Source organism: Echiichthys vipera, assembly GCF_963691815.1.
Source record: "Echiichthys vipera genome assembly, chromosome: 4".
Classification (NCBI taxonomy): Eukaryota; Metazoa; Chordata; class Actinopteri; order Perciformes; family Trachinidae; genus Echiichthys; species Echiichthys vipera.
In genome coordinates this window covers 6,820,020-6,840,761 of record NC_139829.1, presented here as the reverse complement: position 1 = coordinate 6,840,761, position 20,742 = coordinate 6,820,020, and the positions used below count along the sequence as shown (strand labels likewise).

Sequence of the window (20,742 nt, the reverse complement as noted above, 5' to 3'; positions counted from 1 at the left end):
GGAACTCTGAGCAGGCGGCTCCACATTCAGCCTCGATGTCCAGGAATCACAGTGTCCTCAGTTGGTCATTGAGCTGTGTAGGAGCACTCACAGTGGAGGCATCATCTGTGCTGACAGCTGCGGCATCAGGCTTGAAACACTGGCATCTGCTGACGCCCTACCATACCTCCCCGACCCGCTCCCTCCTGCCTCCCCCTCCCCCTCTGTGTATCCCCAATAGGAGAGCCAGGATCCCCTGCTGGGGCGTCGATCGGGAGGTTAAGCGGCTGCGCTCTTGCAGCAGCATGTCCTCACCTGGTGTTTTCACAATAATGGTGGAGGGCAAAAAATAACTGAGGGGGGAGTCGACACCTGCTTTACAAAGCAGGTACAGTAGCTAATGCTAATGCTTGTCAATAATTAAACAGGCCCTCCCAGGGCTGCTGCTCGCAGAAGCATCACTCCATCTGCTCCACCATGAAGATGTATGAAGATGTCCTGGTGTTTGATTGTCCTCCATGTTGTGGGTCAGACATGTTGGATGTGCACTGAATGCCACATGATAAAATTGGAAACCGCTCTCTTTGATTGAAGGATGCAAGGAGCAACATGTCAGCTCCAGATCTCAAATGTTCAGTGTCGGATGATTAAAGCTTCTTAGACAAACACTGTCCATAGATCAACTAAAGAGCTAATTTTTTTATGAATAAGAATCCATTGGAGTTGAAAAATCTCCTAATCTAATATCCCCTTTGTGACATTTCAGGCTGTACAGGATGCTTATTTCACAACTTACAACTTGTGACCTCTTGAAATTATGTAATATCCACTTGTGACCGTCCATCACAAGTTAGTCCTCTTTGTTCAACCAAAGAGGTTTTTTTTTCTCTCAGATTGCCTTAAAAAAGAAACATTTTTTTTGTATAACAATGTTTCCCCCCTACTCACCCCTTTAATTATTTCGTAATTTATCTTGAGAGCCTTTGAAACAAAATGTATCATCCCAGCTAATCAGTTTGGAAATCATGCAGCTGGTGCTGCAAGCATTACGTTTGTTTGTTGTCATTCAATTATCCTTATCTAGTAAATACAGTAAAATCAAATCAATCTGCAGCATTATCACAAAATAATTTAACATTGACAAAAATAATTAACTACACAAAAATGACGATGTCCATTCCAGTGATGTGCTCGGCCTGATCTGCCCAACAGTTACACAGTTTAGGGCTTTTATTGTGAAAGGTAAGAACAGAAGCTATACGCTGCCTCTGTCAGGGTTGAAAGTTTGCCGTCTTGAATTGATCTTGTTTTTATAATCCCTAATGTCTTCTTTTCACTTTTATTTCCAAAAAAGAATTGATGCTTTATCACCACGTAATAGTTGCATTCTGTGTGAAAGTGCTCATGACAAACGCAACAGCTCAAAAGAATATATTGATGTGAGAATGAATCGCACACAATAATGCCCCTGGTGTGTAAATGCCTTAAACCATCCAGAGAATTTGGCCAATATCTGATGCTCCATTCCACGGGGATGAGCCACATTCATCTGAACACATGCCCACATTGCCATGACACAGACCTGTAAAATATCTCTTTAAGTAAGTCCATTCATTGATACAAAAATGAATGTATTGGAAAATGGTCAGAAAAGTTTCAGTTTTGTGGTTAAGGACTGCTATGGGCGTGAGGCGGGGTACACCCTGGACAGGACGCCAGCCTATCACAGGGCACATAGAGACAAACAGAGACAGACAACCATTCACACCTAAGGGCAATTTTAGAGTCATCAATTAACCTAACACCTGCACGTCTTTGGACTGGTGGAGGAAGCCGGAGAACCCAGAGAAAACCCACGCAGACACAGGGAGAACATGCAAACTCCACACAGAAGGGCCCCAGCCGGGATTCGAACCAGGACAGTGCTAACCACCAGCCTACCGTGCCGCCCGTCACCAGATGCCACGCCAGAAAAACATCACTTTAATTTCGTAGCATCAGTCAGTTTGTTAGAGTGCATGTCACTCTTTCCAAATGGTGGATGTCTCACCCTGGAACACAACTTCTCATCTGGTCCCCAGGCTTTACGAGGCCACGAGTTTCCTCCTCTCCGTCAGAACTTCTGCCACACAAGCGGGTGCAGAGTGATGACTCCTGGATGCCGAGTGACAGGCCTTGCATATGCTCTGCTGTGAATTATTCAGCCTCCTCAATTTTCACATCTTTAAGGGAAGTTTGAAAGCCATTAGCGTCACCATTGTCAGCCCGCTCCAGCTGCATTGCATCACCAAAGCTTAGTGTCATGGCAGGCTTACTTTCTGACAGATTATAGCAAGCCTAGGGAGAAAGTATTCTCAATGTGGAGCCAGAGATCTGCAGCGGGGAAGAAGCCTACTGCCATTCAACTGGTGTCCCTGGGAGCCTGTGTCGCTCTCTACCGAAGTTTTGACTGATCCCTCGGCCCCGTGACAATCTGCCCTCTCATCTTCCATTTATTCAAACATAACCATCGACCCATCGAGCAGCTGCAGCTCCTCAGTGTCACTCACTGGCTCTCACCATGGCAAAGTTAAATGACAGCGAGTGTTGTTTTAAATTATTCATCTGGCTCCTTTTTCTTTAAAGTCAGTCAGTTGCCTTTTTCTTTCTTTTTAAGACTTTTTGATACTCTTTATTTCCTGTTTGTGCTCGCTGTTGCCTGTGTAACACTCTCTCACCGTAGTTTGGTATAAAAAATGCAGAATTTAGAGCAGAAAAGTTTTCGGTGGGTTTGTGCAATTGGATCAAATATCCACTATTGAAGGGATAATTGGCAATTGGTTGTTTTCCTGCGCCAATATTGAGGCTATTACTTACTTTCAATACTAACAAGAGACGTTCCTGGTGGAGCCGCAAGGCCTTGCGCTGAGCGCCGATAATCAAATTTAAATCAATCGGATTCAAATCCAGTTTGCCGTCTGGATCTGACACCCTGCATTTCTGTTCTCCATTTGCATGCTCACCAAAACTTTACTCTGCACTCCATGAGAGTATAGTCAACATTAAGGATGTGATTTGGATTGTGGTATTAAAGATAATAACATTAAACTGAACATATTGCTGGACTGACCACAGAAACACAGACTTTTAAAAGGAAGTTGTTTGAATAAAGGACACATTGAAGGCTGTTGAATAGAATTTTTAAGTACACTTATAAATGTTTATTCACACAACTATAAATGTACTGCTTGCATAAAGCTTAAAGGTACGATTATTTCACAGCTCTGAGATGCTGAGCCACACCGCCACCCGCTTGTGATCGGATGAAGAATATTAAAGCTGCAGTCGATCTGGCAGATCGTGTTGACTCAGTCAAATTTTGAATGTTTACAACTCACACACGCCCCTCCCCCACCACCACGAGCTCCTCCGCTTTCTCCCATCGAGTGCTAGACAGTGCGCGTGCACCAGATCCCTATTAATGCGCCTGTGTCTTCTGTCATCAATAAACAGCATGGAGTACATGCTACACGGAGGTAGGCTGGCCAACTTACTCATAGATAGCAACTTCTAACGTCATGTAGCGTATGCCTAGCTTGAGGCGTGTGCCTGTGATATTATAACATGCGGGAGCAGGGAGGTGGAATCAGTGGCGTGTGCACGAACTGTGCCTGAGAGTCAGCCATGCAATGAGTAGACAGAATGACTCGGGCGCTGTGGATTTTTGCAAAACAAACAACAGGCTCTACGTGCACATAGAGGCACGTTTTTTTTTTTTTAAAACCAAATGATTTATGTTTTCTATGGGATAGAGCAGAGTGTCGGTTTCAGTGAATATGATCAAACAAATGTTGCCGACTGGGACTTTAACCACGAAACGATGATATGAAAATAAAATCCTAGTTTTTGGTGTAACATCACCAGATATGCACACAGTTGTTTATACGACCTCACAAAAAACTGCAACTGAAATGCGTCATTATCAATTCATCCATCAGAGGTTCGTTGTCAATTAGGCAATTATTAAGCACATTTTAACCAATCAAGTTTCTAAACCAACAATCCAAAGATTTGAATTCACGGTGATATGAAACAGATAAAATCAACAAATCCTCAAATTTCAGAAGCTGGAAACTAATTTTTAATTTTTTTTCTTGAAAAATGATTGTGATTAACAAAAAATAGAAGCAGCTATTGCAACTAACTGATGATTTCGGCACTAATTGTAAAACAGTGACACAAACTGGCACACTTTAAATAGACATTGTCACTCAATGACTAATGGTTCTTAACCACCACTCTTAATCTTAAAAAAGGGATGGAAATAAGAGTATCTATGACTTATGCCTCTGTGCTGGAGCAGATTCTGCCTACTCAACAGTAACTCGCTAAATTAGCAGTCAGTGTCTCAGGGAGGAAGAAAAAAAAAAGGCCTCACTGACTATGGTTGGGTTGTGGTGCGTTAAGGATGTCCAGCGATGTCAGGCGGGCGGGGGGGGGTTGTCAGTGTAACTCGCTTGGGAGCTTTCTTCCTTCACGCCGCTGAGGTCCACACCTCCAGCGTGATTAACAGCCTGCCCACCATTATCACGGATTGAGGGTGTCAGCTAAATTAGCCTCTCCCCTCACCCGTTCAGCACAAGCACTTTAGTTAACATGCAAGGACCTGGAACGGCTTCGCTGAGCTGCAGAGGTTTGCGGCATTTCATGGACACAAAGGGATGTTGTCTGTTGGAAGCAAACTGATTCAGGACTTTTCAAATCTTTTTGTGGGGTTTCCATTTGATCTGTATTTGTAGATTTAAGAACAGTGCACAGTCAAACCTCCTCTCAATACGCAGGTACAGAAGGATCCCAAATACCTGTTCTAGAAATAGGGCACATAGAGCAGATCAAAGTGTGTGGAATACACAGATGTGGAAATATTCAACATTTAACATCTTTAACTGGTTTTAAAGGCGGCATCTCGGTAACGTGATGCCTTTTTTATTATTACTTCCTTTTATCCCCATTACTGATGGTTATTATCAAAATCTCAATTTTCTCACCAGCAGTTAACCCTAAAATATCGATATATCGAGTATATCGAGCTTTTCTCAACTACAATTACTGAACTAAAAGTGACTTAAAGAATAGATTTTAATTTTCATTTGGAATTTAAAAGCACAACCATGCAGATCATAATTATGACACAATAATACAACACTTAAAAACATTTCTAAAAACAGTTATTTCCAAAGTGGTCCTTCATGAAAACAACAAACACAAGATATGGAAACAAACAAAATGATTGTAAATGATCCAAATAACAGCATAAACCCAACACGAGGAACACTGTGTGACCTAAAGCTTGCTCAATAAAAGCTTGTAATAATGTTGGTTTCCAACTATGTCGGTTTGACAGTTCATATATTCTGGGGCCCTTTTGTACATATTGTACAATATAATTTGATTTGATTTTTATTTAAAACACAAACAGATAAATCAATCAATTCCTTAAAAAAATGATGCGTTCAAGAAGGAGCAAGCATAAGCATAGTGCTTTTATAGTCTTGCCCCAACTTTACAATATCACATTATCACAGAAGAGACAAATAAATGTATATTTACTGCATGTTAATACTGCATACTATAGTGCAGGTCATACAACAACATAGATTTAAGAAATAAAAAGAGGAAAAAAAGTGGAGGCATCAACAAGTTGAGTGAAGTGTCAAAGTTCTTCCAGTTTTAAAGTTCCATGAATTGCGTTTTTAATATTAAGCATGGGTAAATTAAAAAAAAAAAAAAAGGTGCAAAGGAGTCACTTTAGAATATTTAGAGTCCGCTGCATAGTAATGGACACATGGTCATGGTTGCTCATCTGTTGTGAACCACAGGAGAATTGGTGGCCCAAGGCACTGCCTCAGGCGAAATCCAAAGCAAAAGCAAAAAGAGCTCTTGTTATTATTCTGCAGCACCAGTTTATATGCAGGCCTCCCCTGTACGCTGCTACCACACACTCACAGCTGGCCCCTCACACACACAATGCCACTATGCAGACTTCTTTCTCTCCTCTTTTCTTTTTTTCCTGGTGTGTGTTGCAGGGAGGATATCAGGCGTTCCATATCCTGAATTCTCATTAAACCTGCGGTAATTGGATTGGGCGTAATAGACATATGGAAATTGCGGTGCCGTTCATCATTAGGGTTTTTAATTGCGCCCATTTTGGCTTCCGCATTTTCCCTCTAAATAAGTCATAGGAGTTCACGAGCCTTGTTACTGCGAGTCAGGTTACTTCATCCACACAGGCTGACGGCTGTGATAATGAGAGGATTTCCTCGCTCTTGAGTTTGACTGTTTTAGTTTGCAATCATTGTGTTCTCTACTGAGCGGCATGCTAATGTTAGCATCGGACTCATTCATTTTTATTAATTTATTATCATTTTTTGGGCATTTTTTCAATCCTTTATTGTATAGGACAGCCAGGAAATTGGGTGAGAGAGGGGGAGACATGCAGCAAAGGGCCGCAGGTCGGAGTCGAACCCGCGGCCGCTGCCTCGAGGACCTTCAGTCTCTTTACATGGGGCGACTGCTCTAACCACTGTTCCACCGCCGCCCCGCCAGACTAAATTTAAGAATACAAAAACTGAATAAAGAGAGAAAAGTGTTTTACTTCACGAGCAAACCTTGTCAAATTTGGAAGTCACATGGATGTTTTGTATAAGCCTGCTGATATACAGTACTTTATGACCTTTGTAGAAAATAGTCTCTTTTTTTTTACTCAAAAAGACATTATGGGGTAAATATCCCTCATGTTTCAGTAGTTGAAAAGCTGTGACAAAGATATCAACTGAAATACTGTCTCTAAAAATCCATGTAGACATGATTGACAAGGCTTTTTGTCCAGCATCAGTGGACTGTACATCTGTGATGTTGTCTCTATCCAAAAGAGAATGAAGTGCACATTTTTTTGTGCAGATAAAGAGAAAAATTCAAAAATGTAATTGTGTGTTTTGTTCCTCTCAGAAATTGAAAAGTATCCCATATCCACTGAAATATATTTCAGTTAAACAGTGACCTTTACTATCAAAGATGATAAAAATCCTTCTTTATATCAAATAATAACTTTAAATGAAATACCGTTTCAAGAGGTAAATGGCTGCATTTTTAATCCAAAGTGCTTAACAATTTCCCTCTTATTTACACACTCCACACATCAATGGCAGCAAGCTGATATGCGGGGTGCTGGTCTGACCATGAGGAGTACATTTGGGGTTCGATGTCTTGCCCAAGGAAATTTGGACATGTCTACAGGAGGAGCTTTACCGCCTGAGCCACAGCCACCCTTTGTTTAGCAAAATTAGAGCATAGAATAACATTTCTGCACTGCAATTTCTGAGTGCGTAGGGTTATTTTTTGCATGTCATAAATATATTTCTTGCAAGATTATTGTGGAGGATTTCCTTTGTAATGTCCATTTATTTTGTATCTTTGTGAGTATCAGATATGATGAATTCATTAAACTCTTCTTCACAGGACTATGGATGTTCTCATCAGCCTAAACGGTGGCAAGTCCTTCATCTCCAGCGCTTACACCATCACTGCTTCAACATGTGTGAGTCTGAGTTATCTTCACATTTACCACAAAGTGAAAGCATCTGAGATAACCTGAGCTCTGATATTATTTTCTGTATTTTGTTCCTGTATGTGTAATAAAAAAACCCAGCTATCTTTAACGTTCCCTCACACCGCTTTCATAACCTTATTTCCATACTTGATGTGTCAGTTAGTGTTGCACATATTGTGGTTTGAGTACGTGACGGCCACTCGTCCTCTCCTCCATGTGAATCATGTGATGAGGCTTTTTCTGCAGAAGCAACTTCAAAGTTTCTCACTAGGTTTTTGGATTGTTGAGTAGAAACTTTAAAAGTAAACTTGTTAATACAAGGTAAATACCTGCAAGAAGTTAAAATTACACCATAAATCATCATTTTTATACAACAATCATAATAATAAAATGATAATTTTTATTATAAATGTTTAAAAAAAGTATTAAAACATGTCTTATAAATAAATAAAACATGTATCCGTGTACGATAAGAAAAATAGTATTATTAATAATGTTAATAATAAAGGAGAGAGAGGGAGAGAGAGAGATCTGCATCCCATCTTTGTTGATATGTCCATGTAATCACCAGACATTTAGTTTTAGTTTAAAGCAGTGATTGGATTAATTTCACCATTCCAAATTAATTTTTTTGGCTGAATACTGAATAAAAATATATATAAATATATATATATACAGTATATTCATTATATATTTTGCCATTTTCTCTTTCCAGTCCGATGGTTGGGTGGTGGCGATAGTCTTCCTGGTGCTGCTGATCCTCGTGGCTCTGGCCCTCATGTGGTGGTTCTTTCCTCTTTGCTGCACAGTGGTGAGTGTTGCTACACTGCTCATAACATATCCAACTTTGACCAACCAGAGCTGCTGATTCAGTCACTCATAGACTCCGTTCTGGAAAAACATGCCAAATAACTCAGTATGCTGTTCTGCAATATCGTGTTTTGCCTGCAATCAAAAATAACAAAAATAATAGTCAATAATACTCAGTTCAAAGCATGTGAGGTTAATGCCCGGTCAGAAAGCCAGTGATTACCAGCAGCTCAGCTGCAGGTTCAATTGTGTCAGCTCATACACAACAGCCGGCTGTAGGAAGCGGTGTAAAACATCTGCTCAAGCACGTCACCTCCCGTCCACCTCTTTCCTCCACGGTGGCCTAGCAACACACCTCACAGGAAGAACCTCAAACAGGAAGTGAAGCGTACATCCTGCCCATCAGTGGTTTATCATCACGCCCAGGTTCTGAGAAGAGATGAAGTCATTTTGTGTTCTAAACAAAACAAGCAGGAGAAGAATGTGAGTGACAGATTGCATGAATTAACAAGCATCTCTGTGTGCCCAGGACTAACGTTGGACCTACCTGGGGACTGAAGTGATTAATCACAGAGATTATTTATGGTTTAATCACATTTGAATCTCTCATGCCCATGCTCCAGCTTAAAATACTTACTCTGTTTTGGTAAACAGTATTCTTCTTTGAGTAATCCCGTCAGTCAGTGTTTAGTTTCTGCTGTTTTCTTTTTCCTCTTACTCCTCCTGTAATTATTATTATTATTATTATTGTTGTTGTTGTTGTTGTTGTTGTTGTTGTTGTTAATTTTCGAACTTCCTCTCTTCATTAATGGAGGCAGTATCTAAATCTGAATAGGAAAGTGCAGATTGTGTGTTTGGATTTTCTAAATCAGGGTTGGACAAAATTAGAAGGAACAACAAGACAATTTCAACAAAGCTGTTGCACATTGTGAAGTCGTGATGACGTTCTTCATCAAGAACATGTTTTTTTGTTATCAAGCAGCACTGGAATCATACATAGAAATTTGATCTGGGAGACACCCACCAATCAGAGCTCACTAGCCTGACTTCCATCCAAATGAAGGTCAATGAACTCTTCCAATTGTAAACAGTACAAAGCTCTGCCTTTTACAATAAGTGCATATCATATCATAAAAATGTTTACAGACATTATGATGCTTTAAACATACAGTACCTTATACATTTTTATGAATAAAGGTCACTTAAGATTTCAAGTATTAAGTATCGCTTTGACCTTTAATGTGCAACAATCAAAGTTAAAGGCTTTTTAAACACAAACGTCCTTCGTTCTTACTCAGAAACAAACTGAGCTGATCTGCATCATTTCTAATGTCGTCTACTTGACAACAATGTGAACCTGGAAATGTTGAGTACGCCAAAGTCTTCTGTTGAAAACGCACATACGGGGCCCAAGCAATCAGGAACTGCTGGATACTAACTTGCATATGTTGCATTGCATATGTTGAGCATTTTGAGAACACAATTATCCAAACGATGTAGAGCATGTACATTTAATTCACAGACTGTTAATGTCTGAGGTGACGCACACAGTTGGGTATTAGTGGTAACAAAGACAAGTACCCTACCAAACTAGAATAATACGACTGGCTAAAAAAATACCCTCAAATAACAAGTTAAGTAACTGTCAACTGTCACAACATTTTCAGTTCTATATTGTTAAACCCTGATCGGTGACAGCATGTTTTTCCAACTAAGTTCTGCCCACCACACCCCAGTGAGAAGAGTGCAGAGGAAACACAGAAAAATATTAATCGCTAGTGAAACCAAAACTTTTCTAACTTTTGCATGAAATGTTGTGTCTTTATAGTAAGAAGCTGTTAGAGAAAATATGTTTTCAAGGTACAAAACCTCATCATCCAACTCTTTAACCTCAATTTACTGTATATGAATCCAGGGAGGTGCTGTTGCTGTGTGTGTGTTCCCAGTTCTGTTTGGATAAATTAATTCTATCCTGGAGTAGGGAGAGGTTCAGAAGTCCGGTCTTAAACAGGGAGCCTACGCATCCTGGAAAACCTGGTAATTAAGAGACTACTTTTTCAGTCATGGAAACACCTGGAAATAGATTAAAATGACCAAATATCCTGAAATAATCTATGTTGCCCTGGAAAATTGTAATTGTATTTTAGCCCCTCACTCAAAACACTTAAACCTGTAGGTGTGTATAAAACTTTAAACTCCACTTATGAGTATGATAAGCTGCACGTGTGTGACAATAAAGAGCAGAACACACGAGCAGAACACAATCTTTTTGGCATCGAGCCGTGAGCCGATGAAACGTCTCACTTGGTCTAAATTATTTGACTGTTTGTGAGCAGGTGCTGTCCTCTGTTTTCCAGCACTACTCCTGAGAAGTCCTGAAAAGTTCTTTTGAGTGGGAAACCTGTTAAACTAAACAGGTGCTCAATCAATCAGGACTGTTTGTTTACTGTCCCAACAAATGAATAGTTTGCACACTTATGATTGAACATGACCTCCATATAACATCTCAGAACCTAAACTGTGCAAAATTCATGTTTTTTAGCAGTTTCAGTTCACCTACTTTTTGTCTTATTCTCATCCTTCTGCTAATGATACAACTCATGAGTCTTGTGCAGGCCAGTACCAAGTAGTATTGACATTTCTCTAATCAAATGACACCTACATTTGATCCTTTTTTGTACCCAGATCTACAAAAAAATGACTATTTGTATGGTTTAAGTCGCAGCAGGTCCAACTCACACAGTCTGTGGTGTGGTGAAGTCGAATGAGGTGTATTTGAAAGTCGGAGCATTTTAGCGTGCCAAAATTGAGTTTACTACTAATAAATGCATAAAATTAGAAAAGATTGTATCAAATTAAGCACTCTGTTAGAATCTGTATCACTTCAAGGATACTGCTATTGACTTTTTTCAATCAATTCCCTGATATAAAGTGGGCTTTTTGTGCACTGATACACCTACTAGATTGCTAAGAGCACCAATAAATATGATATAATTAAGCAGTATCAATACTAGCATTGATAACTACTAGTACCAGATCTGAGAGTGAAGTGTTGTTAATATGGAGTACAAATAAATGACATCGAGTGGGAGTCTTGGAAAGACAAAATGTATAATAGGTACTGAAGTTCAGAGGCTCTGGTGATTAAAGGGAATTTAAATATTACGTGCAAATGTGGAGGTTAGAAGGTTATTCATTAATGCCACAGATCGCCACATGTTACCGGTCCCATGTGAAAGGGCGTATTGGTTGAGGCTGTGTGTAACTAACGAATCTCAAAACTGCAATGAAATTCTGAGCTCCCCATTCACTGTTTCCGTTTCAACAACTTGAAGGTGTTTCTTTCTTTTAAGCTATTGTTTAAACTTTTCTTTAGTGTGGATATTCATGAAAACATCCCCCTTTGGAAAAGACCAGCCATTTACAAAAATCCACACCAGATTATCGTTTGGGGCTATGAGAGAGGGGCTACAGATGGTGCACCCTGCTCTTTTTCTGTGTCTCTGCTTTTTTTTCTACTGAGATCTGATAAAAGGCAAATTCACCCTCCACCAGCGCTTCCCCGCACAACAACCCTGCGCCGCCCCTTAAATGATAGACGTCACCTGGCTTTGTGGACCTGAAGGGAGCCCATCCAGGATGAGATGGAAGCATATTTTGGAAAACCAACAAAGGCATTAAAATGTAAACCCCCTGCAGCATGTCTGGCCACGGACATGTTTGTCTTGGTGGAGAGAGCTGCTGTTGCCTTCCATCGAGGGACGCGGCAGAAAAGGAGGGCCATGTGTGGCTTGTTAATATTTAAACCCCCAGTCTGCCAGGTTTCAGCAGTCGGGATGAGGCCACGCACACACACCACACACACACACACACACACACACACACACACACACACACACACACACACACACACACACACACACACACACACACACACACACACACGCCCAGCCTCTTTCCCACAATCCCTCTCTCTCCCTCTCTCTTTCTTTCTCTCTCGCTCGCTCTCTCTCGTTCTCTCTCTGTCTCTCTTTCTGTCTCTCACCCGCATGGAGGGATGCCAAGAGAGAGGTCATACAAGCTGTGGGATGGTAATTTCTTTGTTTATGATTTGTTTGGAAACTAAACTCGGAACGGAGTTGCCTTCAGTTCAAATCAAAGGATTCAGCACGGAAGATGTAGTATATATGATTCACTGCTGAATTGGATGCACTTTTGGACATATTTTCAACTCAGTTGGTGCTAAATATGTTCATAATCTAAGATGGCTTCATGTTATTTCACGTTCAAAAATTGTCAGCGTTGCTCTCCGATGCCGAACTTTTATCTTATTTTGTTTTTGTTCCTCTGAGTCCAAAGTTAAAAGTTAAAAATCATTTTTTCAAAAATATGCTACCTGCCACTAATCCGTCACGATAAGCCTCCTGAAACAGCTTGACACAACACGGTTTGAGTTTGAGTTTGGGAACGAACTGATTATAAAGTCCAGTTGGACAGTAACAGAGAGCCATATGGGGACGATGCCCCGAGCTTCTCTGATTGGTGGGATTCCCCGTGGAGTCATGACTGCGGTGGCGACCCCCTGGGACCTGATGTCAGACGGCTAAGTATCCGGCGGTTTAGTTTTTAATTACGCCGCTCCTGAACCCTCCTCTTCACATCTGTCCATCAGGTAGCTGGGAAAGAGCAGCAGAGCCCCAGTCATTTGTATAATGCTTTATTTATCCCACAATATGTCCAGAAAATCTGCTGCATAATTACTTAATAAAAAGAGATAATCCCGTCAACGTAAGGTGTGGCTGAAATGACGTTAATCAGCGTATGGAGAGGCTACCAGAAGACCTTTACTGGATTTGCTTACAGCCAGTTGAGTGTCAAAGAGCAATTAATTAACCCTAATTGATTATTTTTCATTATTCTAATTACAACAGTATGTAGAGTGTAATGGCATCCCTGCTCTTAACAGTGAATGAAACAGCTGTTAAGATCTATGATATGCCATTATTACATTGCTGTCTTTTCCCCTCCAAAACCGATTTAGCAAATGCAGACCAGTGATGACAGTGAAGTATCCGTCTTTGATGACTAATGGACGAAGGTCTGCCTTCCACTTGGCTGCACATCTCAAGCTGAAAAATGTCCTCAGGTTAATTCTATGCACAGTATTTGTAGGCCAGCTACTGTCTTGGAGCTAACGTGTAAGAAGGGAACAGTGAACTAAGGCTTATCTCAGACCAACCCTAGGAACATCTGGGTGGAGAAGTCAACAGGAAACACTCTTTCCTTTCTTATCAACTTTTGCTGAAGAGCAAAGGACTAAACCTCATTTTCATTATCATTTCATCTTCAATAAACATCGTCGATAAACGTGCGACTTCAGCTGCAACCTTTTGTCCAGCAAGCAGACCAAAGATATTTCGTTTACTGTGATATCAAACAGGGAAAAAAAATGCAAATCCTCACATTTGTTAAGTTGGAACCAGATAATGTTTGGCGTATTTTTTTTCTTGATAAATAACTTGAGCCCTTTTCACACACGCATTGCAAACGTGAAATTTAGACATCACCTGGAGGAGCTGTATGTGAGAAAACAAATGTCTGAATCAGTTGGACCGGGCATCAAATGGCAGTTTCCCTTGCCAGCATCCTATGGCAAAGTCAGAGTAAGGTCTGATTGAGCCCATGTGTGAACAGAGCAGCTCATTGTGCAGAGAAATCACAGCGAGCGACTGGGCGAAGAAGAAGACGAAGCAGACGAAGAAGAAGAAGAATGATTAAAACGTCGATTGCAACGAAAAATGTTGAGATTCAAGATGTTTTGTCGGTAAGGACTGACGCTGAACTCTTCAGATAAATTCAAGGATCAGCAAGAGACTCTTTTGTTTATGAGCATATTTGGAACTGGCTACGTGAATGTGGTGTAATTGGCATTGTGTCCTTCCTACTGCATGTCCTACCCAGGTGCCACCCCTCGCATTAACCAAACAGAGTATTTTCAGTGAGTGAAAAGGCGTCTGACACGGACGATCTCCTATTTCTCAAGAGAAAATGGCTTTAAATGTTAAATTGATTATCAGAATAGTTTTTATGTTCACCAGTTAATAATAATAATGACTAATAATGTTAGCATGAGGCGTTCCTGCAGCATATGGGTCTGGAACCATAGAACCTCTGTGTTTTGGGAGCTGCACACAAGAATAAACTCTCTCCTTTCACATGATCCCTCTCTCAGACGGACTAAGTGGCAGCAGTCCTGCAGTTAAAAAGTTGGACAGCAGTATGTGAAGCGTCTTGACTGACACCTGACAAATGTCACTGTCAGGCTGCTCTTTGCATTGCGGTGCACATCTGAAAAACCCCAGTTGAGGCATCTTGTCCTTGAGTGGAATCACATTGTGGACAACCTGCTCCTCAGGTGTCATGTCATCCAGTGTTGTCATGAACAATGCCGCCGGGCTGGTCACTCTGCTGCGGGAGAGGTGTGTCGTTATTATGTGTCTGTTGTTGTTTTTTTCTGTGTGTTTATATGCCGCCACTCATCTTCCTGCGTCAACATGGCTTGGAGCCGAGCCTCCTCCTCTGTATCTCATTGGAGCTAATTAACTCCTTAGGACTTTATGATTGGGGGGATTGCTTGGGAGCGCTGAACCCCATCCAATTAATTAAGAGCTAAACGGGCAGCGGCGCTCGCCCCAAAGACTCTCCTGTCAACAAGTTGATTTTCAGCTTTTCTTTATTTTGCACAGGGGGCCCCTGATGTTGGTTTACAAGCAGAATCCTTGTAATCAGTAGTCAGAGGGGCGATGGGGTGCCAGTTGCAGCTACAAAGCAGCCTGGCAGCAGCGGCGGCATCTCCGCTATGTGACGAGCTCAGGGACGCTCTCTGTTTGACTCAGTCACCTGTCACGAATCACCTCCGTCAGCCTCGTCTGGGCTCGTCTTGACAAGGTTCGAGCGTGTGCGTGTCTGTGTGCGTCCCCTGATGGACTTTGTGCTGACGCTTTTTTCTCTTTATCCAGGTCATCAAAGACCCGCCACCGCCTCCTCCACCTTCCCGTCCTCCACCACCTGTGAGTACATCCCTTTAGTTATCACAACACCAGCATATTCATATATATTAAATAAAAAGAAAATCATCAAGCAAAGACACAGAACAAATACTGCACTTTATTACACAACATTGAAAAAAACAAAATATTAAAAAAAAAACAATTTGCTTAGATTTTTCTTAAAGGAATATTTCCATGTTTTTGGAAATGGGTTTACTGACTTTCTTTCCAAGAGTTTGATGAGAAGATTGTTTCTTCTCATGTTTTATGTGTTGAGTATGAAGCTAGAGCCAGGTAGCGTTTAGCATAGCTTACCATAGACTGCTAAAGAAGTAAGTCATACTGAAACCACAATGTATCACATTAACATTTCTGTTACAGTTACAGGTGCTGGTAGGCTGATTTCTCTGTAACCACATCTATAGTGCAATGCTTTTTGACTACGTCCATAAACACACATAATGCTAGTAAATAAGTAAAGTCTAAATGTATTTAAAGGAATCTATTACATTGACTGCGTACAGTGGCGTAATTGATGGTTTGTTAAATCCCCCAGTACGCTGTTTTCATGATTCATATATATGTAGTAAAAATGAGGCAGACACATTTAAATTCTGTACATGATTTATTAACATTTTGATATCTTTCAATTATTTTTCTTTTAAATGCATAAAATGCATTACACTTTATTTATTAGTAACCAAGTTATGATGAATGCGTTCTTTAAGAGGCCTCAATAGGATACCCAATAGAGTCCTTTAATCCCCATCAGTCAACCTCTAGTTTATAACCAATCAAGAGCAATTTATAAATCATTATACATCACATCTATAATGTTTATATGAGTGTAGTCATGAAGCATTATGATTGCATTATAACTCTCTATAAATGCACTCATAATGCACTATATATGTGGTCTCATAGACCAAGTCTTATGGCTGTTTCTTGTGCTTTCAGTCTGTATGCTAAGCTTGGCTAGTTACCTCCTGGCCCAAGCTCTGTACTGCACCGACATCAGAATGTTGGAGATCTTGTTTCAATCAAATAGTTGAACAATTCCTTAAAAAAACATTTGAGAAGTTGTCGCTGGTATACCATTGAGAAATGTAAGCTGATTTGTGTTTTTTGACCTTTTTTAATGTTGAATGAGCCATTTGTCCTCACTGGAAAATGATGTAATTATCATAAAAATCTGTCATCACAATATGCACAAACAGGTTTTGGTCTTTTAATGAACACTATATTTTAAGAGCTCCTTCTGCAACACGGGACTCATCTGCAGAGGATTCAAAAACAATTTGAGGAAATTAGCAAATTATTTAGTTGATGAAATCCTTGATATTCATGAACGACATTGAAAGAATAGATGACTGTAGCAGAAGGTGAAGGGGCATGAGTGTCTCTTCCTCCCTGACAAAATGACGTGAATGAGTATTTCCTGTTGAGAGGAAGTGCATTTACATATTGATAAATGGGGTTGAAAGAAAACAGAGCACAGTCCTGCACTACCTTCCTTTTGAGTTTAGATGGTTTGCATGTGGCTCCATCTGCAGTAAACCTATTTCTACTGTACACAAGTCTCTGAACTTCCCTTTTTCTTTTTAAGGAGCCAGAAGAGCTGCCTAAGAAGAAGTGGCCGACTGTGGATGCCTCCTACTATGGAGGAAGAGGAGCTGGAGGGATCAAACGCATGGAGGTCAGAGCCTGAACATCATCCCCCAACATATTGCTTTCAGCAGCATGAAACACTTTAATCACAGTCAAAGACACGTCTCTTCCATTGTGTTTGACACATGAATCTCCTTGAAATATCTCAGTGTGAAATGATATTATTATATATTATATTATATGATATGATTTATTCACTCAAATCTAACCAGCAAAAAAACCTACAAAGAGAAAACCCTTAACAGCAGGAGGTGACACATTCCTTACGGCTGTTATCCCTTAAACCTGCACCGTGTTTGGAGAAAACTGCTGACAGTGAGCGTTCTCTCTGAAGCTAAAAGTTTGAGCTCCACAGGCAGGAGGAGGGACCGGCTGAGTGACCGGCCGGGCCGCTGTCCTCGTCAGTCCCTCTGACGCCTCTGACATGACAGGCCCTGCCATCTCGTCCTTGGCCGTCCGAGCCTGATTGGATCAAGTCATTTCCAGGATGAAGGATTGAGTGTTGCTGTCAACTTGACATATCCACCTCACCCACCTCTCCTCTCCACCTCCTCCCCTCTTCTCAACTCCCAAACCTTGGCAGCCTCTTTGTTATCCGCCTCCTCTGAAGGGAATCCAGGTTAAAAGGGGAGCTCCCCTCCTCCCCCCTCGCTGTTTTTTCTTTACCCTCGTACCACTTCTCAGCCCTGAGGAAGTTGGTGGTGTTACAGGGATTTCCCAGCATCCTCGGGGAGCTCCTATCTCTTGACTTTTTCCCCCTGAGTGTTGGTGAGCCGCGAGCACCAACCATCACGTCCCTCTCTTCTTCCTGTAGCAGGTTGATTCCCACTGACAAGCCCGTCTCCAGTTCTGAAGCCTCCCCCCCTGCGGATGAGGAGCGAGGTGCTTGTTAAGATGAACGTGCCCTCTCCCCTGTATCCACATTTAAGGCGTCACGCTGAGGAAAAAACGCCTCCACCTCCAACATTTTGCCACTGCCAATATTTCAAACGCGTATTGAGCTGGCTGAGGTGACAACGTCTCCTTTATTCATCGCAGCCCTTCTTCTTTTTCTTGATGCGGCAGGCCAGGGATGTTTCCCAGAGATGATTCTGAAAAGCTGTTCTATATTGTCACGGCTTAACCTACAGCTTGAAAACCGTGTCGCTAATTAATCACCTCTCCCCATTCATGTGACGGTGGATTCTTTTTATTTTTTTATTCGCCTCGTTGCAACAGATGTGATGAATTCAATTAAAAATCAGGACAGCTTAACTAACACACAGGCCGACGTTCACACGCTCACACAATAACACATTACACCACATGTAAATGTGCTTATTTGATACAAGCAAAAACAGGTTGTCAGGTCATTTCATTTTCTTATGGATAATATAGTGATAGCAGTAGTCGATCTCCCTTTTTTTATCATCATCATCATCATATTTATCTTTCCTGTACAGGTTAGAGTGTGTCCCGCCTCCTCTGCCAGATAATTGGCTGTTTATAGATGGTTTTAAGTAGTTTCTGATTTCTTAGATTTTTAACCAAAGGGATAGTTTGGATCTTTTGAAGAGCTGTTGTATGAGGTACTTACTTCAGTTAGCGTGTTACCTACAGTAGAAGACGGCCGGCACGCCTTTATATTGGAAAAACAGCAATGCTTTATATTGTTTGACAGCAATGTGAAGCAGTGAAAATATTCTAAAAATATTATACACTCAAAGAAACAGATTTTTTGGTGTCTGTTTTCCTCATAAATTACTTTTAGCATTACAAACTGGGGCCGTGTCAACCACCACTTACAGGAGCTGCAACAAGTGTGAAAATACTTGTGTAACGTCCTCTGTGGGTCTGAAGGAGGTTTGACGAGTCTGAGAAAATCACCCCAATGATGTCATGGGGATGTGTATGGCTCGGATACAAATTTATAACAGAAAGCCTGCGTTACAAACTGTACAAATGTGGAGAAGTAAATAAAGACATGGCTATTATGGGTTAGGGTTTTTTTTTAAAATACAACTTCAAGCTGCATTATAAGAAGTGGAGGAAACTGTGTTTTTGGATTTTGTCCAATACTCAAAGGCAGTCTTTTTTTCCCCCCTTGTTTACTAAAAGTAAAATTGTAATTTGCTGGGTCTGCAGATGTTCTCAAGATGTCTTTTTCAACCATTATATTAAACCAAAAAAAGCAGCAGATCCCCCCTTTTGAGAAGAATAAATTGCTGCGGACTCATTTTTCATTGACGATTACCTGCCATTTCCAACCTGATCAGTTACTCCACTACTGGGGTCAGCCCGAATGTCGCATTTATACTTTGAATTTTATAGTCCCCTAAATCGTGCCTGCATTCACATGTCCAGGTGCGTTGGGGTGAGAAGGGCTCGACCGAGGAGGGAGCCAGGCTGGAGAAAGCCAAGAATGCCATCGTGTCAGTACCAGAGGAAACAGAGGAGCCGATGATCAAACGTCCCACCCCGAAGCCTGCCCGCACCTACCATCGAAACGAGAACAAATGGTACACTCCCATCAAGGTGAGCGCTACACCCATGCACCTGCAACTGTTACATCTTCGTCTTTCACCATGAATTTTTTTTCAGTTCTCTTTGCTCTAACTAATGATGTTTGTTTGCAAAATGACTGCTATAAAAAACAACTTGAGATTGAACAGATATAATTATGTAGATTCTGTAATAAGGAAGAGGAAGACCAGTTGATTTTTACTGTTGTCTTTTTGACCAGATAGAAAAGGTCTGTTCTATCCTGCTCAAATTTTTTACTCTATCATAAATAAGTGGATTTCTCCCCTCTAAAAATCTATATTGGTCTCAAAAAATCCCATCAATCAGGTTCTAGTTTAATGCGCTTAAAAGCACATAAAAGCTAATACTGTAAGTGATCCTTTGTTTGTTACAAAGGGTAAAATGACCTCCATAACTCAATATTTCATGTATTACATGTTGCTGAACTAAAAGCCCATTTTCTTCCTTCATCAGGGTCGTCTGGATGCTCTGTGGGCTCTGCTGGGGCGACAGTATGACCGAGTTTCCCTCATGCGACCCACAAATGCAGACAAGGTAAGTCTGTTGAAAATGATTATTTGCAGAAAGGCCTTAAAATACAAAACGTAGAAATATGCAGAGGCATGCAACATTGGATAAACAGTGACGTGTACGTGGGCGTTTTACTGTGGTGTGTGTGTGTGTGTGTGATCCGTGTCAGAATGCTGTGTTGTGTTTTCATTTTCACAAACCTGCAGCCTGAAGGGAGTGAGTCAAAGTCTGATCAGTGGTCATCTGTTTCATCAGTTTGTTGTCTTTACAGATCTAAATAGAGAGTTTCCTGCTTCAGTCAGCAGTGTGGATGCTCTCATTGTTGACTATTTACTGTTGTTGTAACCCTTCTACAAAAGCCCTAATCCCCAGTATGACTTAGAGTACTTTTTATCCTTTTTATCAGTCACTACAATTACAGTTACATTATGTTCTTGCAGTATTGAATTGATGCCGTGGAGGTTCAATAATCTGGCTCTCAGCAGAGAAATCTGCTGGCAGGAGTTGAGCATTGTGTTGTTGTTACCTAACTGGGGCCGATGTGAGCTGCAGCTGCAATGACTCACTGAGGGAAGCATGACGGGGATAACCTAATATGGTCAAACTCTTGTCTTT

General features: G+C 41.0%; 1 protein-coding gene across 1 annotated transcript in view; it reads left to right on the top strand.

Moving 5' to 3' along the window:
* antxr2a (ANTXR cell adhesion molecule 2a) overlaps positions 1-20,742 on the top strand; it is a 90,798-nt gene that overhangs the window by 26,269 nt on the left and 43,787 nt on the right. Inside the window, exons 11-16 of the mRNA XM_083912693.1 lie at positions 7,477-7,555; positions 8,283-8,378; positions 15,397-15,447; positions 17,033-17,122; positions 19,438-19,608; positions 20,071-20,151. Of these exons, the coding sequence (XP_083768819.1) occupies positions 7,477-7,555; positions 8,283-8,378; positions 15,397-15,447; positions 17,033-17,122; positions 19,438-19,608; positions 20,071-20,151 (568 nt within the window). The remainder of the gene's footprint in view (positions 1-7,476; positions 7,556-8,282; positions 8,379-15,396; positions 15,448-17,032; positions 17,123-19,437; positions 19,609-20,070; positions 20,152-20,742) is intronic.